The sequence below is a fragment of the Squalius cephalus genome (assembly GCF_949319135.1).
Source record: "Squalius cephalus genome assembly, chromosome: 3".
Lineage (NCBI taxonomy): Eukaryota > Metazoa > Chordata > Actinopteri > Cypriniformes > Leuciscidae > Squalius > Squalius cephalus.
In genome coordinates, this window is record NC_137124.1 from 11,965,386 (window position 1) to 11,990,716 (window position 25,331).

The 25,331-nt window shown below is 36.3% G+C and overlaps 1 protein-coding gene across 3 annotated transcripts; it reads right to left on the bottom strand.

Annotated features, from left to right (window-relative positions):
• Positions 1 to 1,044: 1,044 nt before the first annotated feature.
• rtn3 (reticulon 3) lies at positions 1,045 to 24,741 on the bottom strand. 3 transcript variants are annotated; one of them, XM_079867750.1, is made up of 9 exons: positions 24,056 to 24,380; positions 18,476 to 18,520; positions 12,479 to 15,109; positions 7,456 to 7,663; positions 6,141 to 6,279; positions 5,781 to 5,850; positions 5,586 to 5,632; positions 3,444 to 3,502; positions 1,045 to 3,261 (listed from the first exon to the last, which is right to left on the bottom strand). In XM_079867750.1, the coding sequence occupies exons 1-9, from the start codon at positions 24,147 to 24,149 to the stop codon at positions 3,213 to 3,215; spliced, it is 3,342 nt and encodes a 1,113-aa protein (XP_079723876.1). In that variant the 5' UTR covers positions 24,150 to 24,380; the 3' UTR covers positions 1,045 to 3,212. The 3 variants fall into 3 exon arrangements, with proteins under 3 accessions (XP_079723876.1, XP_079723877.1, XP_079723878.1); XM_079867751.1 differs by lacking the exon at positions 12,479 to 15,109 and having other exon boundaries at positions 24,056 to 24,436; XM_079867752.1 differs by lacking the exons at positions 12,479 to 15,109; positions 18,476 to 18,520 and having other exon boundaries at positions 24,056 to 24,741.
• Positions 24,742 to 25,331: the final 590 nt, after the last annotated feature.

Genomic DNA, 25,331 nt, shown 5'->3' on the forward strand with positions numbered 1-25,331 from the left:
ACATAAAAACAAAAACAAAAGTTTGGGCCTCCTGCATAAAAAAAACAAACAGTAAAAACTGTAATATTATGAAATATTAATGTAAAATAATTATATGATATATTTGTACTATAGTCTATAATGTATTCCTGTGATGCAAAGCTGAATTTTCAGCATCATTACTCCAGTCTTCAGAGTCACATGATCCTTCAGAAATCATTCTAATATGCTGATTCGCTGCTCAAGAAAATATATTTTTTTATAAATGTATTATTATTATCAGTGTTGAAAACAGCTGTGCTGCTTCATATATTTGAAAACAATTTTAGGACAATTTGATGAATAAAGTTCAAAAGATTTAAAATCTTTTGTAAAATTATTGTCTTAACTGTCACTTTTGATAAATGTAATGGATCCTTGCTAAGAGTATTAATAAAAAAATTATCTATATATATATATATATATATATGATATATGTCATATATATATCACATATATATATATATGTGACCCTGGATCACAAAACCAGTCACGTCGCACGGGTATATTTGTGGCAAAAGCCATACATTGTATGGGTCAAAATTATAAATTTTTCTTTTATACCAAAAATCATTAGGCTATTAAGTAAAGATCATGTTCCATGAAGATATTTTGTAAATTTCCTACCGTAAATATATAAACTATATAAAATTACTATATAAAATATATACACCCTCAGATTCCAGATTTTCAAATAGTTGTATCTCGGACAAATATTGTCATATCCTAACAAACAATACCTCAATGGAAAGCTTATTTATTCAGTTTTCAGATTATGTATAAATCTCAATTTAAAAAAATATGTGACTGGTTTTGTGGTCCAGGGTCACATATATATATATATACACACACACACACACACACATACACATACACACACATACAAGTAATACTCTTATTCAGCAAGGATATATATAGCTTTTGAATGGTAGTGAATATGAATTACTACTTCATGAATGTGATAAAATAACCTCAAATGTAATGCTAAGATCTACTGAGGGAAAAAACAAGCTCAAACACCATAAATGCTTTTGGCATTTTTATTAAGTTCACTTTGACATCATTACAGGGACCACAAGTTTTCCTGTTTGCATCTTCCTCTCCCCCCCCAAAAAAAAGCTCCTACACATTAACTTAAACTTAATTCAGAACTAACAAACTAAATGTAGATGTTAGTCACCACATCTAGTCTTCAAGAGTCAAAAACAAAAACAATGTGACCTCCGTCAACCCTTCTCCGAGAGAAACACAGGAAAGAAACAGCAAACATGCTAAAGAACTACAGGAATAAGTTAAAAAATAATACCCAGATATTAAACTGAAACTCAGTAGAGAAGAAAGAAGATACAAAGACGTAGAACATAAACAGAGAGGTCTGTATCTATTATAAAAGTAGTTATATAATCATAATTTACCCTTTAATTGAAAGAAGAAGAAAAAATAAATGTGGTAATACAAATTGTCATAGCTTGACCTGTTCTTCAAAAGCAACACACACATGTGATCTATCCCGTAGAACATGCCAGTTAAGCAACACAATGACAAGACACTTGCGTCTGAATCTGTTCATGTGTGTAAACATGCATAAAGGGTATGTGAGAGAGAAAAATTAAAGTTATTTGGAAAGGGGGCATAAAAATCACAGAACAAACTTTTAAAATGCGAATGAACTTGTTAATGTTTAACATTTCCGATGCTCTGCTAAACAATTTTTCCAATTTGGACATGCTTCCAACTGCATCAGCTGGAATGTTAAATAAACGGCGCAATAAAACCATTGTGAGCTGACAGACTATATAGTAAAAGCAACAATATGAATGTAACCAGAACTATTGACATATGGTGCATATTCCATTTATCACATTGTAAGCCTTTGCGCATACTGACTGCTTTTAAACAGCACATCCGAAGCCATTTTTTACCATGCTTACAGAAATCAACTCACCCTTGTATCTTAAAAGCCAACAGTGTTTGCAGTGGGACTTGACTTTTAAGGAAAAACAGTGTTATCACACGTCATTAGTAAGTGTAATTATTTATCCAGCTTAAATAACGGCATGTTCTTTGCAGCCTTAAACAAAAACATATGAAATATTTAAACTTCTTCAGTCCCCAAGGTGGTAAACAATGCCCTAAAATGCTGACAAAAAACATTTTTACCTTTCTAAACGACATGAATGATGACCATTGGCCATGCTTCAACAAAAATCAATGACTTTTGAGGCCAACTTCACAAGATTATTCCCCTTCTCTCCTATAATTCTGCTGCTCTGGCAATCCTATACATAAAACTCATTCTTAAGGTTATTAATATTTATTGTTAAGAAGCCAATGTCAGACAGGGGACTTAAAGCAGCCAACCTAATCGAGATATAATATAATTACTATTATGTGAAGAGTAATAACGATAACATTTACATGTGAACTCAACTCCGACGACTGAGTGCAAGAGAGGTGCGAAAGAGAAATATAAGAGCTGTATATTTGTTTTTTTAAATATAAAAAGCAACACTAACTACTTCACAGCAAAGAGCCTGTTGTAATCGAACTATATATACATACACGATATTAAAAACTTGGCCAATAACAGGGAGGATGGTGAACTAGACCGAATTATCACTGCTGGTTGCGTCCCGATCAAAGCGTGCAAGACTAGTAACGTTCAGTGCATTTCAGATTAATACATACACATTTTTCGAAGAACAAACGAGGGGGAAAAGTATGTTTCATAACGTTCGCTTTTTTTTTTTTTTGTCAGCATTTTTCAGTGAAATGTTCATTTTTCAAAGTACAGACATTTGCTTGAGTCAAACACCTGTCTCTTTATTCATTACTACCGCACCACCCAACCCAACACTCAAAACCAGGTCATAAGTTCAGTCTAGTTCACAAATCCTTCCATACACTGGCCGTCAAAATGGGCATCCAGTGGCATTACATCACTTCCTGTGTTGAAAATAATCAGCTCCCGGAGCCCCGAGCTTCTTTTCCTAATGCTCGTTAATAAGCTGCAGTTAACAGTGAATATCAAGAAGCTTTTTAGATTTTACATACTAGCTGGTTCAGTGCAGATGGTTGTTTTAAGGTGTGAGGGTTAAACAGGGGAGGAGAGAAGGGGGCGGGGCTTAGAGGAAAGGGAGGCGGCTAGAGATAGAAGGATGGTAAACATGGCAACAACTGATCGGAGGAGAGGATCATTCTGCTTTACAGCGCTTCATGGCTCCTGGGAGTTTCTCTTGTAGCCTGAGGGAGAAAAGAATGAGACAAACACCCATTAGGTGGCAATATTAATACACGCTATTGAAGCCTCACTAATTGGCAGACATTTGCAAGACTCAATTCTTTATAGATGAAGAGCATGCACAGTAAGTGCACATTCTTACTTTATTTCTAATACTTTATTACTCTACTCAAATCATACTAACTTGGCCATTGTAGTGTTGACTTGAGTGCGTACAATGTCGATGTAACGGTCAATCTGGGTCTGTGGAAAGAACATAGAGATGCTGCATTATAATAAAACAATAACTGTAATATCACTGCATGTGTCTCCATGCACATTTGCTGGCATATCGCTTAGGATGTTGTGGGTGAATGCTAGGAATATTAACTGACTTTCTCCTTTTTAAGTGACACTAATGACAAGATTTATTGTGGTCACTTTTGTGAATATTAGTTTTTGTTTACTTGTACAATATAAATTTTATACAATAAAAAGCAAGAAAATACAATCAATATACAGTGCAGGGAGAGGCAGAAAACACATAAGGGCTTATTTAAAGCCTCCAATGAAAGTGAAAATAAAAATAACTAAATTAACATTCATTTTTTAAAATAAATATTAGTGCTGTTAAATTGATTAAATCGCGATTAATCATATCTAACATAAAACTATATATATATATATATATATATATATAAAATATATAATGTGTGCATATATATATATATATATATATATATATATATAAACACACACGTTACATGCAATTAATCGATTTGACAGCACTATGTATATATAATTGCATCAAGTTAATAACATATACACACATATCTATAAAATAGATTTTATATATACTAAAACAGTTTCGGAGCATCATGACTTTCATTTTCTCACTATGAAGATATTAAAAACTGGGTTACTGCAGTTTTGAGGTCAGTGTATAGTGCTCTGCGCCATTGAGATTAAAGAGACAGTTCAGATTTTTGTGGCACATTATGAAGTTGAACGCATCATTATTTCTGTTCATTATCTTCATTAGCGCTGTGTTTAAAACAAAGAAAGGTCAGAAGAGAAAACTGCATCAGGCACTCATTAACAATCACCGTTACATAAGAATTTAAGACTTGACAAATGCTTTAAGAAAAGATTATGACGAGTGTTAGGAAAGGGCTTACATAAGAGCCCACTGGAGCAATAATCATACATAATGATTACTGTTCAGTCTGAGTGGGTCGCTGTTCTCAAACACCAACTGCATGTGTCATCGAATAAAATATGCTTTTCAAAAGCAACTCTGTGTAAGCGTTTTAAAATCACATCATTGTTATATATGCAGTGAAACTTTTTTTATTGCATAAGTGTCCTCTGTGTCATTAAAAGATCACTAGTAGCAAGAGTAACCTGTAATACTAGTTAGCATAAGAATTAATTAATACATGAAGGCACTTAAAACGTATGCTTATCTGTCCCGTTTTGATCTAATTAGTATTGATTGTGATTCATCAGCTTCAAAGAAATGTTATTTGCTTGCTTTTAAGTTAATGACATATAAAGTATTTACTAATAGTATAAATGTATATTGATAATAATAATAATATTATTATTATTATCATTATTACTACTACACTATGGCTTAAAAGTTTGGGGTCAGTGGGATTTTTTTTGTGTGAAGAAATTAATATTTTTATTCAGCAAGGATGCATTAAATTGATCAACAGTGACAGGAAAGACATTTATAATAATCACAAAAGATTCCTATATTCCATTTAATTTCTTTTGAGCTTAAAAAAAAATCATGGTTTCCACAAAGACATCAAGCAGCACAACTGTTTTAAACATGGATATTAATAATAAATGCTTCTTGAGCATCTAATCAGCACATTAGAATGATTTATGAAGGATCATGTGACTTTGAAGCTTTGTCATCACAGGAATAAATTACATATTAAAATATATTAAAATAGAAAACAGTTCTTTTGAATTGTAATAATATTTCACAATATTACTGTTTTAATGTATTTTTTATCAAATAAATGAAGCTAAGAAGTTTCAAAAAAAATATTACCGACCCCAAACTTTTAAAGAGTAGTGTATTATTATCATTATTGTACAATCTCTTATTTGGACTACAACAATAAATATTCTTTAAAGAGATGGTTCACCCAAAAATGAAAATGAAATATGAAATGAAAAAAGAAAGAACCCCTTTTGTGTTCAACAGAAGAAAGAAACTCATACAGGTTTGACATGAGGGTGAGTCAGTGATGACAATTAAAATTTTTGGGTGAACTATCCCTTTTATGAACACACAGTGCAGTTTGAAAAGCAAAAAGACAGATCTAACCTTGTTTTTCTCATAGATGGGCGGTACACTGAAGAGCAGGATGTCAGCTGGAAAAGAAAACACCCAGTATCGGGTGATTATGATTATTCTTAAACTCCACATGGGATAATTCTGAAAAAGTCAGTCTCTATAACCAAATATTTCAGTATAAACTCAAATTTAAGTATGGTGCTGAAAGTGGTATATTTGGCCTACCGAGGATGAGGATGGTGATGCCATTGAAGACTGCTCCAACATATGTCAGCAGCCACATAACCACTGCCAGCTGAAAACACAAGGAAATATGGGTCAAAAGAACAGAAATCCTTTGTATCCCTCTTAAACCACAAAATCTGAGAACACAATTTTCTAAATGAACATGAAATCACAGTATTTTAATAAAAATCATAGAGCTAATACAGTAAGAGTCATAATAAGAGTCAGTAAGAGCTTCTCGTAATTTTTGGAACTTGAATATCCCTATAAACATTTTGTATGGATAAGACATTACATTCTTTAAAATATCCTGAATGAATTGGAGAACTATACGTTTAAATCTGCTGGTGTGGCACTGACCTTGAGGGAATCCACCAGGTCCTCGACCAGAAAGAGGCGGCTCATCTGCTTGAGCGCACGGTTGACGTGTGTGAGACAAGCGTCCACGTGCTTGCGGAAGGTCTCGGGCGGCACGGCGACATCTTTCTCCATCAGAGCTCTGTCACAGGCACAGGGGTCAACCCAATTAACCTTACCACTGCATACCCACACACCACTGAGCACCACTGCACTCAAAACCAAATCTTACTAACAAGACATGACAAGACATGCAAAACTGACCTGCAGTATATGAAATGTGTAGCATGTATTTTAAAAAAAATACTTTCTCCAATAAATTCTATTTTTATTATATATTCAATATTGTAATAATTTATATATATATATATATATTCAATATTGTAATAATTTTTTTATATATATATATATATATATATATATATATATATATATATATATATATATAATATTTGTATTATTAACAATCACATTATAATATATATTTTTTTTATTTTATTTATTTTTTATTTATTATATTTATAAAATATATTATATATTTTTACAAATGCAGTTTATTTATATATATATATATATATATATATATATATATATATATATATATATATATATATATATAATTTATTTATTATATTTATAAAATATATTATATATTTTTACAAATGCAGTTTTTTCATGATAAAATCATGATTTTTTTATATATATATCTCATACACACAGTAGTGGCCACAATTAATGTCAGGAGGGAATATTAGTTTTTAATTACCCTACAAGTTCAATTAAACCAACAAAATATGAGGAACCCATTTTATACATATTTTTTTTACATTTTAAATATGAGGAAAGAACAAAACACTAACTTGGCAAAGGTATTTATCTGACAAAATTACAGACTAAAGCTTCAGGTTTTATTTTTCTATGCAAAAAAGCTCACAGAAAAAAAGCATACAGTGACTTCAACATAATGAGCTATTAATATTTCATTGGCTCTCTCTTGTTTTTGCATGTGCTAATCATTTCTATGTATGCCTGTCTGGCCAAAAATGACGTTATCAATTTGGCATGTTTCATCGCAAATAAAACAATTGACTCCAATCACAACTATGCAATATGCTTATAAAATCTAAAACAATTTTTTAATAATATTTGAATAAAGGGTGAAGATGTTAACAGGCTGGCCATCACTTTTGGCCACTACTGTCTAACAGTCCTAGTGGCCCAATGCTTTTTAAATATACAATAAATATATATCATCTCTAATAAGACAAAGGTGTTTTCTCAAATATGTACAGGGCACACAGAAAGAGGAGACTCTCACTTGAAAGGGTGTCCATCGGTGGACTTCTGCACAGCCTGGATGACGGACTTGTAGATGCGGAAAGAGATGGTGACACAGAGCAGAGCCAGCAGCAGGTACGAGATCACGCTGATCACGCTAAACGCTGCCAGAGAAAGCAGCAACAGCAGCGACACGCCAAACACCACGCCGGACTTCTTAGGGTCCCGCCAGTGCACCAGGTCATTCACTGCACGACAGAAAAGGCATGTGAAAAACGTGTGCGTGGTGTGTTTTGATGAACGTAACAGGAAATAAAAACAGCACATGACAAAAAATATTGATATCACCCGTTGAATTGGAGCAAAATGCAGCAGTAAAAGCAGTAACACATTTTAATAAGTTATTTTTGTACCTGAACTGTAAAATCATTAGTTCTGTCATAAATAACACAGAGCTCATATTTTCCATACAGCTGCGGTTACATAATGCAGTTTTCGAGTGGTTGGTGATGCGGCGTGAAAGGAACCTTTGAAAGCCTTACATAAATGGCATTCTCCACGTGGAGCGATGCCTTGAGGGTTTCGGCTCTGCGTGTTTCCATTTCTGAGGAAATCAAGGACGCATAAACCGTCTATGGTGGTATTCAAAACATCAGACTTAAGGATGCACAGCTCTGTACCATAAAATAACAGCACAATACACCCATTTACATATTTATTATGACAAAGACTAGATTAGGAATTCATTCTTGGCCATGTGTGGGATGAGTTCTGTAACAGAAGACCTTACACGTGCAAGCGTAGGCTGGTTGAAAACACAACCACGTCTTCCACTGTTACTATGTTTGGTGTGTCAGCTTTAATATATCACAGCCCAGATATGGCTCTCCCATTCCAAGAAACTGTAAATGCATTCATGCATTCATTTCAAGCAATACATGGTCAGGTACCGCTTTTCTTTTTTTTTTTTCAGCGAACGTTTAAACTCTGAAATGCACCATAATGCAAATTGTTATTTGAAATTAGTTGATGAAAATTACTTAATGAAAATTTAATTAGGGGCAGGAGGGAGATAAATGGTCAAAACTAGCCATGTTAAATAATATTTAACAAGATCCAGTTCAAAAGTATCTCTGTGCGGAGATACAAAAAATGTGGAAGTAAAATAGTTTTCAGTCAAAAGAGTTTTGCTGTCAAACAAACGAGAATGTCTCGGTCCAGGTAACACAGAGAACATTGTTCATTCACATATACTACCAACATGCTTGAAAGTCGGTGAAGCTACACTTGAATATTTTTGTGGAAACTGTGATACATTTTTTGATGAATAGAAAGTCCAAAAGAACAGCATTTATTTGAAATATGAATCTTTTGTAGCATTATAAATGTCTTTATCATTACTTTTGATGAAATTTATGCATCCTTGCTGAATAAAAGTATTCATTTCTTTGACTGACCCCAGACTTTTAGTGTATCTACTTGCTCTCACAATATGGAATTTGTGCCATTTTTGCTTAAAAAAAAAATAAAAAAGTCATGGGACACCAAAGTCACCAAGCCCGTCCTCAAAATTAATGCAAAGACTAATGTTGTAATGAAACCTCAAGATATTAAAAAATGTGGTACTGTACTCAATCATTTACCATAAACAAACAGGCACATTTTAAACAACATAATTTGGATTTTGAAATCTAGATGAGTTCTGATCAATTGTATTCTGTATTTTGAGAGAGGAAGTGAGAGGAAAAAGTAATATAAAAACAAAAACAGTTATAGAGCATCCCGAGGGGGAAAAGAAAATGTTTACAACAACAGTCAACGTGACATAACTACAGCACAATGGTGTGTGGCAAATGATTCAGAGCCTGAGAGAGCACTATTGTTTTTGTCCACTCCGACTGCTCGGGGGCTAACGCTCAGTGCATGTGAGGGGTTTCCTCCCCGCTCACTGCAGGGGTCTGAGTCCCTCCCAGCATGCTTTGCTAGTGCCCACAGGGAGGCAGCCTAGGCTGAGAACAGTCATTCGTTATCATTCCCTCCCTCCCTCCCTCCCTCCCTCGCAAGGGTTAGTGTGGACCCAGATACAACAGCATGTCCCAGTGGCTGCTGAGCCGCAGTGGCCTCTTTTAGTTCTCGCACAACTCAGCTCTTAAAGGTACATGCACCATCTAATGCATTTGTGCGAATCCGTGTTAGAGTCCACGTGTGTCTGAATCATTTAAGAGACATGCATGAAATCACGTATTCACCCAAGCACAAAAAGAAAAAGAAAAAATCTAGTTTTTACTTGTTACAGCAAGTGCTCGGTTGTATGTTTAGAAACGAACAGTGTGAGCCAATTTTCATGCAATGAAAAGCTAATGAGGTCAGTTATTTAAAGGCTATTGGCCATATTTATACACTATGGTCTGTTTCAGTGTTCTTAAAATGTTTGCACTTGCTTATCCTTTTAAAATCTCAAGTGAAATTAAACTACTACATTTTACAGGCAGAACATATGGAAAAATTCAAATGCCTAACGCGAATATTTATTAGTTAACTTATATACATATTATAAGTACATAAATGTGTACAGTGATTAGCCAAACCTATGCTTGAGTTAACACAACCTCATTATCTACAACTCTGAAAAACCCAAGTGGAAACCAACACGCCCATTAAAACAAACTTTCACTCCACTAGAAAGCTCTCAGTCAGCCGTATTAAATGATTGACAGCTAAAATACCAAGTTACAATCATTGTCAAAAAATGTCAGCCACAGCAAACAACTCAAGTAAGAGACTGAAAAGTTAGACAAAGAATATGCTCTAGATCTGTTAAATAACCCACTTACTCTGTTACAACTATATCTGGCAACTAGCACAAGAAATGATTTACTGTCTATATGAAAAACTTTACAGTAGGGCTGGAATGAGGCATTGACGAATCAATTAGGTCGATTGCGTAAATAAGTCGATTTCAGAGGAATGCGTCGATTTGTTGCAGTTTATATTCCCCAGTGATGGTGGCACCGACTCCCAGGCATGCTGAAAATATCTAAAGTGTGCAAATTTTTTAAACAGAGACTGAACAAAATGGTTATCTGCAAGCTCTGTAAAACTGAAATGGCATAGCACAGCAGCAAAACTTCTATGCAACAGCATATCGGAAAAGAAACGCCCCGGGGCTCTCCTACCTCAAAACAAGACAGCAATGTAGGTATTTGGACTATTACAGTGAATTTTTACACAGCACTAGAATATGCTTGTCAGTCCATATTTTGTGCTTAATACGGCTGCGTTCATAAAGCATTCTGTTTTTAGACGAGCTGCTGTGAGACGCGCGACTCAAACGTACTCTCTGCAACCGGTCACAAAGCATTTAACGCTATATAAAACGTTATATTATTTAATAAATCTAAAAAATTATCAATAGATTAATTGATTGAAAATTTTTTTTGGTTCCAGCCCTACTTTACAGTAAGGTTAAATTAATATCACTAAAATTTGCAGCATTTATTAGTTGCTGTAATTCAGTTTCATGCTGGTGGAATGCTCTCCCCACCCTCATACGGAATGCAGAATCCCTGACAACTTTCAAAAGACAGCTGAAAACCCATCTCTTCCGTGAGCACTTAACCTCATAAATTTTTTTTTTTTTTTTTTTTTTTTTTTAAATTATCCTTTTTCCTTCTTCCTTTAAATCCTCGCTTATCGGGCTTATGCTACTCTGAACAATGCCTGAACTTCGTATTTTGAGCACTTCTTGCGTTGTTTCTTGCCTCTTCACGATGACTCACTTAATTTAGTCCTAATTTGTAAGTCGCTTTGGACAAAAGCGTCTGCTAAATGACTAAATGTAAATTAATTTCTACATTTAGGAAAACATTTAAGAATGGATTAACAAAAGAATATTTTTATACAATACAGCACATTTATAAATTAACATTATCCTGTATTAACAAAAAAAATTTCATGATGCCTGATGAATTAACTAATGTTAACTGATACTTATTGTACAGTGTCCCCATATGTGTGAAATAAACAAATACCAAAACAAATACAAGTGTCTTTTTACTACTACATACCCAAGTCACTTTCTTACATATAACATTTTAATGTGGAACTCAGGGCTTTTCAGTTAATCAAAAATGATCTGTGATTAACTAACTGTAAAAATGCAAATTTATTCTACATTAACTTTGTTGATGAGTCCAGAATAGCAGGGCTCCAACATCAGCAAAAGTAATTGAGGGAAACATTCTTAGCTTGTTTTGGATGTGTAGCCTATAAAAAGAAAACGTACAAAAATACAACATGCAGGTTCTATTTTAATACATTTCTTTAATAGAAATTAATAATTGTGTTTACAATAATCAAGAGAAATAGTCAACAATAACGAAACTCAACAATTCTCCCAAAACTGAAGGGGGAAAATGTATATATTAGTCCTTATGGTAAAGGCCAAGCATTTCTCCTTTAAGTAAAAAAATAAATAGCATAAAACCGATAATTCTGCATCACTTTCTCTCTAGTGTTACACCAGATCAGTACACGCATAACAATAGCCTACTAACTGTCAAATGGAAGATAATGCTACTCCTTTTAAATTACACATTTACCCTGACTTCATTCCCAATGGCCTTTCTGTAGAAGGTTAGGCCTACATAAAAAGATGAAACCTGAGACTAGACATAACCGGTCACCTGACTTCAAGGGCTGTGCAGGCCATGCAGCCACCCTGCAGGAATGTTTATATCCATTCCTTTTAAAATTATACCATCGTGTTTTTAAGGTCATGAGACATGGCACAGAAAAAAAATACAATACATTTAATGTTATGACTAGTCTTAGTTTATGTTTATTCAGTTTTCCTCACAACAAACAAGTAATTTAGAATCCCCAAAAGGCTATTGAAAATGTTTAGTTTTTGCCATCTTTTCAAAAACATAGGCTACTCATAGGTTAGTGTTGAGTAAATTCAAGTTGAGTTATAAAGAAAAAGAGGTAAGTAAGGTCTAGTGTCTGGGCATACTATGTGTGCAGGGTTAGCAGGCTGCTTGCCCAGAAGAAAGACATGTTACCTGAAAAGTGGGTTAGTATTGCTGTCAAGACATGCTCTGCAAGATGGTAGGCCTCTGCAACCCAAATGTCGATTGCCTCTACCTCTTTGGGAAGTACTGCCTGACACTCGTTTGGAAGAGTTTGAGAAGATGAGGTGATTGAAGCCTCAGGATTTGGTGTAGGATTTTTATCAGCTTTATCAGGCTTTAGGACAGTCTTCATTGTGGGAATATTCTCGTCTTCCTCTTCTTGGCTGCTCCCGAGCTCTTTCAAAGCAGAAATTGTGAGGTGCTCCTGCTCCAAGTCCATGATCATTGCTGGGGAGGATTGAGTGGAAGGAGGAGCATCAGATTTGGGATTCTGGTTTATAGTTTTGTGTCCAGAACTGAACCCCTCAGGTTCCTCATCCTGTTGTGACTTAAGACACTCCCTCATGAAATCCACAAAGCTGTCAGTAGCTGCTGTTACTGAGCATTCTGCTTCAAACGTCTCTGTATCACTCATGGTCTCTGGCGAATCCGGTCTATCTAAAAGATCTTTGGGGGTCACTACTTGAGGTTCAGACTTCGTTATCACTGGTCCCTCAGCAACCTCATTTGTTGCAGGCTCAGAAATAACTTCATTGATTTTGCTAGACGGCTCATTGTGGAAAGAGGGGAATGGTGCAGGTGGGTTCTCTTGAACTGGGGTTTGTCGGTCAACGGACTGCACTGGCAACTCCTCCTGTTCCTTCAAGTTAGACGTCTTGATGTCCACTGTTGACTTTTGATCTTCTGAATCAACACTTGGCATTTTGTTTTGGCAGAGTATAGTCTCAATATCATCAGGAATGTCAGATGAAGTTTCAAAAAGGGAAGGCTCAGGCACAGATTCATTGTCTAGTTTGCATTCGTTGGGTGTCTCATCGAAATCAGTGATATTATCAAAGGATTCTTGAACAGGAGCACTGATATTTTGATTATCTGTAAGACAGTCTGACTTTGAAAGCTCTGTTTTCTCACCTTTACTCTCCTTAAAATAATTCAGCTGGTCTTTTAAAGCAAGCTCTTCACTGGCGTAATGATCCAGGTAAGTCTCTACATCACTGGGCTCATTTGAGGGGGAGCTGATGTCTGGTGGAAGGTCAGAAAGTATTTCTGCAGTCTTGTCAAGCTCTTTATCAAGGGTAGGCTCTTTAAAGGGTTCAAAAGACACTAAATTCTGAGACATATGTGACTGCTCTTGAGAGTCCTCGAAATTCAGGCCTCCTGAGTCTGGGGAGGACTGGAGGAAAATGCCACTTTCATAATCATCGTCAATAACCTGGTGTTCAGGAGAGTGTTCAGCATCAGAGTCAGTTTGATTTGCCTGAGAGGAAATGTCATGGTCAGGTTTATGTTCTTCATGTAAAGTTTCCACAGATGCATGTTCTGAAACTTCTGAGCGGTGTTGCTCTGGTGATCCTCTGCCCTCACCTTGCAAAATCTGACACTTTTCACCATCATCCTCCTCACGTTCTACCTCAAACTGTTCTTCTTCCTCGTCACTTAACACTTGTTCCTCAGTTTCAATAACATTAATAATAGGTACCTGAATTGGCGGTTTCTTGTTGTTTGGAATGGTCTCCTCTTCCTTGTGGGTTTTGATGTCTAGGTCATTGTTTCCCATAATTGGGATGCTCATGGCTTCCTCAATCACTGTATCATCCGACTCCCCAGAGCTGTCTACCTCCTGGATTTCAGCAGGCTCCAAATTTCCTTTCGAAATGTTGGAATGTTGTGTAGAACTAGGCTCCATCTGTTGGGACACAGGGGGTAATGGAGACTCAAAATCTGCAGGAGGAGCAGGGGAGGAAGGAAGCTCTTGATTGTCTGGGAATATCTGACAGCCTTGAGTGCCTGTATCAGCTTTCTCTTGTTTGTCCCACATATAGGCTGTTGGTAAAAAGTTCAGGTCAAATTCAGAATCTTCCTCAACACTCTCTTGTTTTGATTGCTTGTTGACATCCTCCTTTGATTGATCAATGTCATCTGCAACTTTGATAGGACTGTCCATAAACTGATCAGGAACTCCTGCAAAAGGTTCTGGAACTTCACCTGTATCAACATTGTTTGCTTTAATCACTTTGGATGGGCTCTCTTGCACCATGGGGGACTCATCAAGAACTGGATTTTCAATGTTGAAATCTGGTGCAGGAGGCAAGTGAGCTCTCATCCAGTCAGCTGTGTCCTCAAAGTCACTCCCCTGCCTTGACTCACCAAGCACTTCGAAGGGTGATTCAGGAGATTCCTGATCATTTGACGTTGTCCTTTTCTGAAAGGACGAGCGAGAGGAAATTCCATGCAATTCTGTGGGGGATTTCTCATAGTGACGCTCTTTAAAATGTGGAAACCCCCCATCAAAATCATTCTTCTTTGCAGCTAAAGCTTCCAATGCTTTGATTCTCTCAGATACTGGCGAAGTTTTTATAGGTGAGTCCTGCTTTTGAGAGCCAAAAGATGAATCAAAAAGCTCTCGTTTCTCTTTGAAGGTACGATCTATGTTGTCACCAGGTGATCCTGAAGATTCAATTCCACAAGCAACTGGAGAAAAGGAACTTGACTGAGGAGAAAAGTGAAGAGAGGTAGCCAAATTTTCTGAAGGTTTGTCAGAGCCTAGTACCACTCTTTCGTCTGCATCCATCATGAAGCAGGAAAGAGGGGGAAAAGGAGGGTTGGAAATAAAGACAAACTCTACCTTAATTCCGATTTGCTAAAGCAGGGGACCATATTTGAAGCTCAGGTTTGTATAGGTTTGTCTTTAACAAATTAAGAGCAGTAAAATTTCAAAGCCAAAGATCCCAACAACTTTAGCAATCAGCAACTACACTGATACTTTATGTAGCATTCCCAAGATGCTTAATTGCTTGCATCCATTTAACTGAAGCTAAAGCGGTCATGCACACACTGCATGGTCCCACATATTAATGGATGGAGTTTGATGTCTGCATGCCAGCTTGATTATATGCCGATACCATTGAGGAATCTCAATGACACATACAACGCTTCTTAATGCATTTAATGTGTTTATCCTGTAGGGGCAGATTTACTAATTAATTTAGATGACATCCATAATCAAACAACAACCCCCAAAACAAAGAAACAAACAAAACAGACAAACAATAGTAATCAATATCCTAAGTAAAATAACCAAAGAATGTTAAATCATTAAAATACTGTTATTGTGGAAACTACTAAATGGTTGTCTGAGCTATGCCTCCACTGTCTAACCATCTATTAAAATAAAAGAAATAAAGAAGATAAATCAAATTATGGTGTAGATGACACAATGAGGCCAGAATTATAAGAGCACAGGGAATGCAGCAAAGTGAATGCTGGACACATGCTGAAGATGGACATCCTGACCATTTTACCATGCAACACAATGGCTGTGTCCGAAAGCTGGAAAATTATGCCTTCACAGGCACTATGTGGAGGTAGGCACAATGTACATCCAATTACAATGTTTGTGTCACATTCTGTCTACTAAGATACCTCCATCTGGTTGATCTATGCGTGCAGTTCGGCGATTTGTGGAAAAAGTAAATATGCAGTCTAAAAAAACTCATTAGAAGAGTAAATTATTTCATAAATATCCATTTAAAAAAAAGTGAGAAATAAGCATTAAAATAACTAAACATATGCATGCATTCATTTTAATTTGCTTTGGTTGTACAAGATGTTACGGTGCCTTGGAAACCTTAGGAGGTACCTTTAAACACAAACATAGCCTGTGAAGTCATACACTGACTGGGCTGAGAGGCAGCAAGCCAGTTCCCTTTCGAACACAACCCCTATGTTTTAATGTATGGCCTCATTGATTAGCATAACATTAGCATTTCAGGCTTGGCTAAATGGTGCTGACTACAGATTTAAAATAATGATAAAAAGGGTCAAACTTATATTGTCCTAAATTATTTTAAAAAAACTATAAGATTAATCTATATGCTAAGCAATATTTTTTAACTATAATTTCTCCTGACTCTTCTGTAGGGTGAGATAAAAACAGGTTCCAGAGTGACAACCACGTTCTAACATTCTAATCATTTTGTTCCTTTCCAAACCTGCCATTTCCTGGTTTTACTTTAAGATATAATCTTGGAATTTGAATGCTGTAGGCATAGTAGTGAAGTAGTGGAAAAAAAAAAACTTACACTGACAGAAACTACAATTTTCCTAAAGCCTTTTGAAAATAAATGCTTCTGAAAATAGATTCAATATATATTAGTTAACATGTTATTGCTCACTACTGTTAAACCAACACTTTTGTCCCTACATCTAGATTCTGTACATACATTCAAGATTCTGTTAAGGACAAGTGCCTGTACTCATTATGCAAATTAAGCATCACAGTTATGGCGTGTCTTTTAAACAGTAAAGTCATTCAGACTATTTGCCCTTAAAACCGTCTTTAGGCATCGGGAAACAAAGATCCAAATTTTCCATAATCTAAGTATCTAAACAAAGTTCTAGGTTTTACAGGTTTTTTTTTAATAGCGGGCTATTAACTGAAATAAATTTCTTCAAGATAAACAATGTTCTAAACATTGTAGGGATACTTATATCTAAAGATCTCAACATAGTGTGTGGGATTTATTCAATCTACTTTATGCTAATTCTTCCTATATATAAATGCTAAAATGATCAAACTCCTGTATGTAAATAGACAAGAAACAAAACAACAAACAAACACAAACAAAAAGACTAAAACTTGAGGATTTCCTCTTACTCTGTGGTATAAGACAACATGCAAAATGCATGGAAAAAGCAGGTGAAGATTCAGCCGCAGCAGTCACAGGGAAGTAACCCCGAGCAGCGTCCTGTTGCTAGATCCCTCCCCAGTGTCGCTCTACCTTCAGGACCAGTGCGGTGGTGGGGTTGGAGCTCCAAACATGGCTTGCTGTGGGGGAGGGGGGACATCAAGGGCAAGAATCCTCAGGGACACCAACCTGTTCCATTTTTAGGATTCTGCTCTCGCACAAAGTGAACTTGAACTTCTCTGCTATCTTAAAATAAGGTGGCAATCTTGGGATTAAGCTGGACCCACAGTAACGCTGACCTAAATCATGTTTGCAGTGGGTATAAACTGGAGCCGATTGAATTTCTACCATCTGTGGGGACTTAGCTTTCCCATTTTTAATCAGTGAACAGTGTCAGATGTGGGGTGTCGACAAAATGACAGGGTATACTAATGGTAAAAAGGGGGTAGCCACAAATTGTTGCCAGGATTCACTCAGGTTGTTGACTTGCAAAGTTCAACTTTTTAGAGTGGGAAACCATTTATTACAGGGTATTGTTGGCAAATGTCTGGATTTACAGTCAAGAAGAGACCATGTTAGATCTATTAAGGCATTAGAAAATCAGCCACAGAAATGTGGATGACCTCATTTGAAGAACATTCATGAAGTGAATCCAAGTTTGAGGATTTCAGAAACTGTTGAAAACAGGAGGGACTTGGCTGTTATTATGGATTCCAACATGCATGATTGCAAGGGGTCACCATTAGAAACAGCAAGGGTCATGTTACAAGACTTCTGGTCAGGGAGGGTGGTTGCACTGCACAGTACACGGTCAAGTGGCGTGCAGGTGTGAGTAACTATTAGCTTGATCATTAACTTTAATGTGAGAACTGAGTCATCACAACAGTACATATTGAAGGAGAGGACATTTCCAAATATTCCCCAGAAATGGGTTAGCTTCTAGCCTCATAGATAAATATCTAATTCTTTTGGTTTCCGTGAAAACAATCAGTAGATTCCCTCTGTGTCCTCTGCTTCATTTCCTACGCTTAAAAGGAAGAACTCCAAAAGAAGCCACTACTGCGAGCATCTAGTCTGGTATAGAGGAGGAGAGGGTCACTGGCGAGAGGGATGGAGAGTGTCATAGCAGCAGCCCAGCGGGACATAGCATACTTAATAGAACAGATATGACAGAGGAGCATGAAGAGAAAGATAAAAGGTAGAGAAGCAGGCGAGCATCAGAAGAGAACTATACACTTGCCTTGAGGAGACTGAATGAGAGATACAGGCGAAGAAAAAAAGGAATCTGAAAAAATAAAATAGGACAGAAGAATGAGAAGAAAAGTCTCAGTATCCTTCTTATACTCTACATTTGAAAGGGGAAAATGTTAGTGAAATGCCCAGCGAAGCACCTTTTACATCTCAAGAAACTAAAAGAAGAAGAAAAAACAGCTGATAGAGAATAACCAGCACTTTCCTCGACAACTTACACGACTTAAAAGGATAGTACTAGGCCAAAAAAGTAAAAATTCTATCATCATTTACTCACCCTTGTGTCGTTCCAAACCTGTACAACTTCTGCGGACCACAAAAGAAGATATTTTGAAGAACGGTGGGGGTCCAAACTACACTGGACCCAACTGACTTTCAATGTATGGAAACAAACAAACGAGACCTGTTTCAAAAAATCTTTTGTGTTACACAGGTTTGAAATGACATAAGTGAGAGTAAATAATGAGAATTGCACTCTTTTTTGGTAGCCTATCCCTTTAATCTAAAATTCAAGGAGGCTCAATGAGATAATCAACTGTAATTGGTGTAGTTAAATATTTCTGTGGTGTGACATGCTGTACTCTTTCTAAAGCCATTTCAAAAAGCATTCCTCATTTTATGCATACAGCTTATATTACTTGAAAAACTACACAGAATACTGTACTTTTAAAAATTCATTTGTAATACCAGAGAAGGGGAAAAGGTGTATGGAAGTTTTTTCTAAGAAAATCAAAATTACAAATGGAATGTTCAAATGCTAAAATAATAAATCAAATAGTCAAAATGGCCACCCATTGCTTATAACTAACAAGGCTCACAGGACCACTTTATAATATGGGTATCGAATTATAGCTTTAATTATTTATGACTGGGTTGTACTTAATTGATCATTTTTGGGAATGAAATTGCATTTAAGCAGTTTTTATTTATATTTGAGCATCCATTATTACAATTTGATTTATTATTTGAAAATGTGAACATTTGATTTACCATTTTAAGTTTGTTAGGAAAAAACTTCCATAAAGATGATTTAAAAAATGTAGAAAAAAAGAAGAAATGGTGAGCAGTCAAATTACTTAAAATATACATTTTTGCTTATACATTAATATAACTTGATGCTTATTAAAAACAAAACAAACATAAAAAAAATTAAAAGTTAATTCATGTTATTCATCAACTACCCATTAGCACTTTTTTACTTAGTAGGCCTACATCCAGAACTAATCACATACTCAACATCCCTCGATGATTCATCTGCATACTGAACAATACTTACAATATTCAAACGGTGAAACTTTCTCATGGAATTTTCAATGATCCCTCCCATACTTTCTGACATCTAACCCTGCAAAGCACCCACATGTTGCACCATTGTGTTATGCAACCTGTTAAGGGAAGCCATTTTCAGCCGCACTTCAAAATTTCATGTGATTTGGAAGCGAATATTATGTGCATGCATTCATCCAGAACTAGCCGCTTTCAACAGTTAGGTCAATCATCAAGCTGTGCAGGCAACACTAGGTCACCTAAAATCTTGGAATCACAACAAGAACAGGGAGTGCCAGTAGTGAGAGTGGTGAGAAAGTTAAAGAGAACAGGTTGATCTAGAAGCACAGCAGTCTTAAGACAGGGCAAGCTCTACTGGTCACAAATAAGGAGTGTACCCCTGCTTCACGACATTCTTTGCCCAAACCACACCCAAAAACTTAACTAAGAGACACGCCTTGAAACACTGATGTGGACACCACAACCCTAACAAATCTACACACCCTCTATCATCTTGATTGAAGTTTTCTTTCCACTGCTTATGAGTCAGCCATAAAGAATCTGCTTGACAGCAATAACCATCTGATGCAATTAGGGCATCACAATCTAACATCGTACGATGGTTGGCTAGTAATGTTTAACCGGCAAACATTTAATAAGGAAATAAGGTGAAGGATATGATAGCTAGATACTATCTATTGTAAGGGCAAAGGTTAAATGCACCAAGATGGCTTGTGTTACAGGGCAGCGCTTAAAGTGGGAACGGATTGGCCTCTTGACACTGGAAGAGCCTTGCGTGGCATCTCTTTCATGCCAGTAATATCAGCTCTATTTCTGAGGGGACTGAATCATGACACCCAAAGCTTTAAGACTGCTGCCTCAGCCAGCTGTGATCAGCTCTGACCTTAGGCATCACACCCAGACAAAAGAGAGAGGCCGATAGAGGCCGACAGTATTGATATAAGCTGAGTTTGTCTAGTTGATCGGGTAAAAATCTCATGGTCCCATTTAGAATGACATATTTTTAATGGATTGTTCTGGGTTGAATACAAGTTAAGGTCTTTCAAAAACATCTAGGGGTTGTTGACATGCCCTTCATTGTGGCATGCTATATATCATCTAAAGTTAGCAAAATGCACATGTATTTTGGGCGACGTCTACCAAATTGGCATCAGACGATGTCTATATGAAACATTGTGATGGATTTGCCTATTTGGCAACATTTTGGATTTAAACCCAATGCAAATAGGTAACCTGCTAAGAATTAGTTGTGTTTTTCTATTTGTTGTGCGCCCCGAATTGGCGCTAATTCTAAAGCACAAGTAAAATGTGAACAGCCACACAGGCATTCATAACGGTGCGTGTCTGGCTAACAGCAGAGCGTTTCTATGGAAGCTCAACTTCCATAGGAAAAGCTCCCTCTGCTCCGCACTGTTATGAATGGCTGTGCACATTTTACTTTCGCTTTCTGTCCAGAAACCTTGATATTTAAACTTGTTTTTTGTTCTAACCACTGTCTACCATGGTAAAACTATGAAGGAGGCATATTTGGTGTAGCCTATTTAATCTAACTTAATTTAAATTATTTTGAAGTTTGCTGCTAAGCTTTGTTTAATTTGTGTAAAACATCTAGTAGCCTATAATTTAGTAGTCTAAATTTTTTTTTTTTTTTGCACAAAATCTTTAGTTTAAATCGTGTTCATTGAACTGTTTTGAATGTAATTTGTATTGTGATCAGGAACAACTTCATTATGTTATTATTACCTAATGTCTAAATGTTTTTAAGCCATCGGCAATGGTGCACTATCAGTGCATTGGTACATTACTCTGTGGCTGGTATGAGACATTTGTTGCACACTGCAGTAAATTAGATCGATATTAGAATATCATATTAATAAAAGCTGGATAACTTGTTTTGCTAAATGGCATGCAAATTAATTTGAAAATATATTGAATGGTGGAGAAAATGCTGTATTACTGGTACTACAAATAAAGCTCTTTCTGCTAGGTTGCTATGTTAGCCACTTGACAAAATAGTGATGTCTCTGAGGCACTGACATGGAACAAATATGTTACTCGCAAAAAAATCAAGAAAACGAGATTCAAACAATAAGACTAACTGTGTTGAGCTACATAACAATGATTCGTTTTCTGTCAATAAAGTTGCTCAACTGTTTCTGCCAAACAGTTGCTCACCTGACAAATACACATTATTAATATATTAAAGTGTCTTTGATGTTTTCATGGTTTCTATGGAAATAAACTCAGAAATCGAGGTTAACGACAGAGGATATGACGTCATTGACTGGTGACGTATATTGTGTCTTTAAAAGAAATGGTGAGTAATCAGAATGCCTGAAATACACAATTTGCCTTATACATTCATTTAAATTTAAAAAAAAATTTTTTGTTTAAATTGGGTATCTAATGAGTCAACAACTCATAAACAATATTTGGCAAATCATAGACTCACAAACAAATGCACTTACAAAAAGGAAGTTTATGAGGCAACTATTGCATGCTTGCTCAATAGATTTCGAAATGAAAGTGCATAACTGATAATTAACCATCACAGATGGTATCGATGGAGCTTAACCTGAATTTAACCCAGAATACTACATTAAAAACAACACTTGGCTGAGTCTGGCATTATTTACTACCTTATATACTTATGTAGGTAGAATTTGTGTAACGTTATGATCTGTCCAGTGACAATGGCACCCGCACAGGCATCTCAGAGGGACATCTTTAACAGCTAAATTTAACCATCTGGTTCAATATGTCACCTTCACATATGGTGTCTGTGTTAACAAGCCTGTAAGACAAGTCACCATGTCTACATCCTTCCAGCAATATTCAGATTCTAACCCCTAACTGAACTCAATGCGCCTAAGCTCAAGAGCCAAACAGCATCTGAAGGAGTCAAACGTTTTAAACCGTGCTGAAAATGCAGAGAAGGCTGACGTCACGAGTCTTAACTTCCCGTTCTAATTCTATTAGATTCCAAGACGCCTAAATAAAGCCGAACCAAGGAGGACAGAGGAGCTCCATATATGCTGACGAGTGACGACCTGAAAAGCAGTGAACCAACATCCATAGTCAACAAAAACCACACGGTATTGTTTTCACAACGGAAAAACATACAGGGCCCGAACAAAGGACATCGTGTCATTTCACAGAATGATTGATGGACAAATTCATCTATTAGTGCCATGTTTTTTTTTTTTTTTTGTGTTTTCTAAAATATAAAAATATTGCCTTTAAGACTGTTTAAACAGCATGCAAAATTACAAGCGATTAGAAATTATTACCAAAGCCAACAGACTTGACAGTAGCGAAGACTGACTCAATTCTGCGAATCGGTTCTTTTATATAGTTCGTTTTAAAGAACGCCATGACATTATTATGACATCTCAGACTTGGCATTTACATGATTTAAACGTACCAATATAGCCATATGTAGGCGTTTTTTATTATTATAATTACTATTATTATTATAAAGACATTTATTTTAATGTCATACATGTCCTTATTCAGTATGTTGCAACCATGATTCGGTTCATAAAAGTAATTTAGAACCCAAATATGCAGAATTAATTGAATAATCTAAACATTATGGGTTGAATCAAGAACCGATTCAGTTCTGAACATCCAATCGATTCACTGACAAGACCAGACTCAAAATAACGATTCATAATTGGTTCTAGACAGCTCTATTGATTATTCTAGCTTTGTCACGTCGCTAGAAATGTAGATGGGGTGTGTAAGCAGTTTTATCCCTTCATTTACACTGTCCTCCAGTTTCGGATGCATCTGCACTGCAGATGATCAGCTGAGCCGCAACATGTGCCCATTTCAGTTCAAAGCAGTATTATGTGTCCCCATATTTCTCCATGGCCTTTTCCTAAAAATAAACGTCAGGTCAAAGCAGTGGATGAGAACACATTCATTCGGAGTCCAACATCCGCCATGCATGCCATCCCTGCAAAGTGTACATTCATCAATAATCTTTCTATTATGCCAAAGGGAGGCGATATGGAAAGTGTACGTGAGAAAGAAACAGTGCATGACTCTTACATAACGCCAGAGAGTTCCAGTATTACCTTCGAGGCATTTTAAACATGTGCATACATTCAAATCGACTGTATCAGCTCGTATTGTCCTCAAACTCACTATTCAGCGCGACATTTCCATTTAGAATTAGAACGGTACCATTTAGAATGTTAAGAAACACACACCCTAAATTTAAAAACAAACAGAACCAATTCAACGACACTGTTGTAGGACGTTCACGTTCTCTTACCGGAAAACTTTGAGTCTTTGGCCGTTGCAGAATGTCCATCGTTTAGGCCTTGTGACGACGAAATCTGAGAAGATTGGGTCATTGGATCTGCCATTTTTGTCGCGTTGCTCTACGGGGTGTGTAGCGCAGAGGTGGTGTCGGTGAGGTTGTGGTTGTTAATCTGAAGGTTCCCGATTCTCCGAGTATTTCCCAACACAGCAGCGGAGTCACCGAGCCTGCACAAGCACACTAGGTGAACCTGCCTGAATGTTGCAGTGGATGGGGGCGGTGGAAGACAGACAGGGCGGGTACATGAGAGAGAGAGAGAGAGAGAGAGAGAGAGAGCGAGAGAGAGCGAGAGAGAGAGAATAATTAGGGTGAGATAGGTCGATGTGGTTTGCTTAAACAAGGTTCGTCATAAAACTATTTTGATTTCGGAAGCTTCGAGATTCTTCCACAAGAAGCCTTCCTTTATCTTCATCTGCCCCATACAGGCCGCACCATGTATTGTAAACAAATGCTTTCTGTATTAAAGTATGATCTAAAAACTAGTATCTGTGATACATTATCATCAGTCATCATTAATCTGACGGTAATATCAACCTGAATTGCCATTCCTCTTTCTATTCTGCCGCCTCAAGCATCAAAACAGTCGTTATTAACCCTGAAACCTACGAAGAGCTTGAATTAGGTTGATGTCTAATCCATCCTCGCCTACTTACTGTCTCTAGAAAAGATACAGTAAACAGTATTTTCTACCGTGACACTAAATGCTGGGTCAGTATTTAATTTATTGTGCAACAGCGTCATCCTTTGGTTGCTAACAGACATGTCTTCTTTTGCATGTTATGATGGGGCACATTAGACTATTTCCCTCAGTTTCAAACGTTATTTACTGTGGTATCGACAAAAAAAAAAATATATATATATATTTTTTTATTATGTATAGTGGGGCAGTTGCATAAACAGGCCCATTATGTTAACCCTCTGGTGCTGTTCGGTCAAAATTTGAAAAAATAAATAAATAAAATAAACTTAATTTTTACCTCATCTGAATGGTACGAAACTTGGTAACGGTTTTGGCAATTGCTGTGTGAACAACAACAACAACAACAACAAAATCATAGACATGATTCGGGGTCAGGCCTAAAGGTTAAATGGTCCTGAAAAAATAGTATTTAATCTATTAGAAACATTTGGTACTGTGCCCAAACAGCCTTACTGAAAGCTTCTTTTGTTTTAGATATAGAGTAAAACGTGTTTTGGAAAATATTTCATTTTAAAATTGAAAATGGTA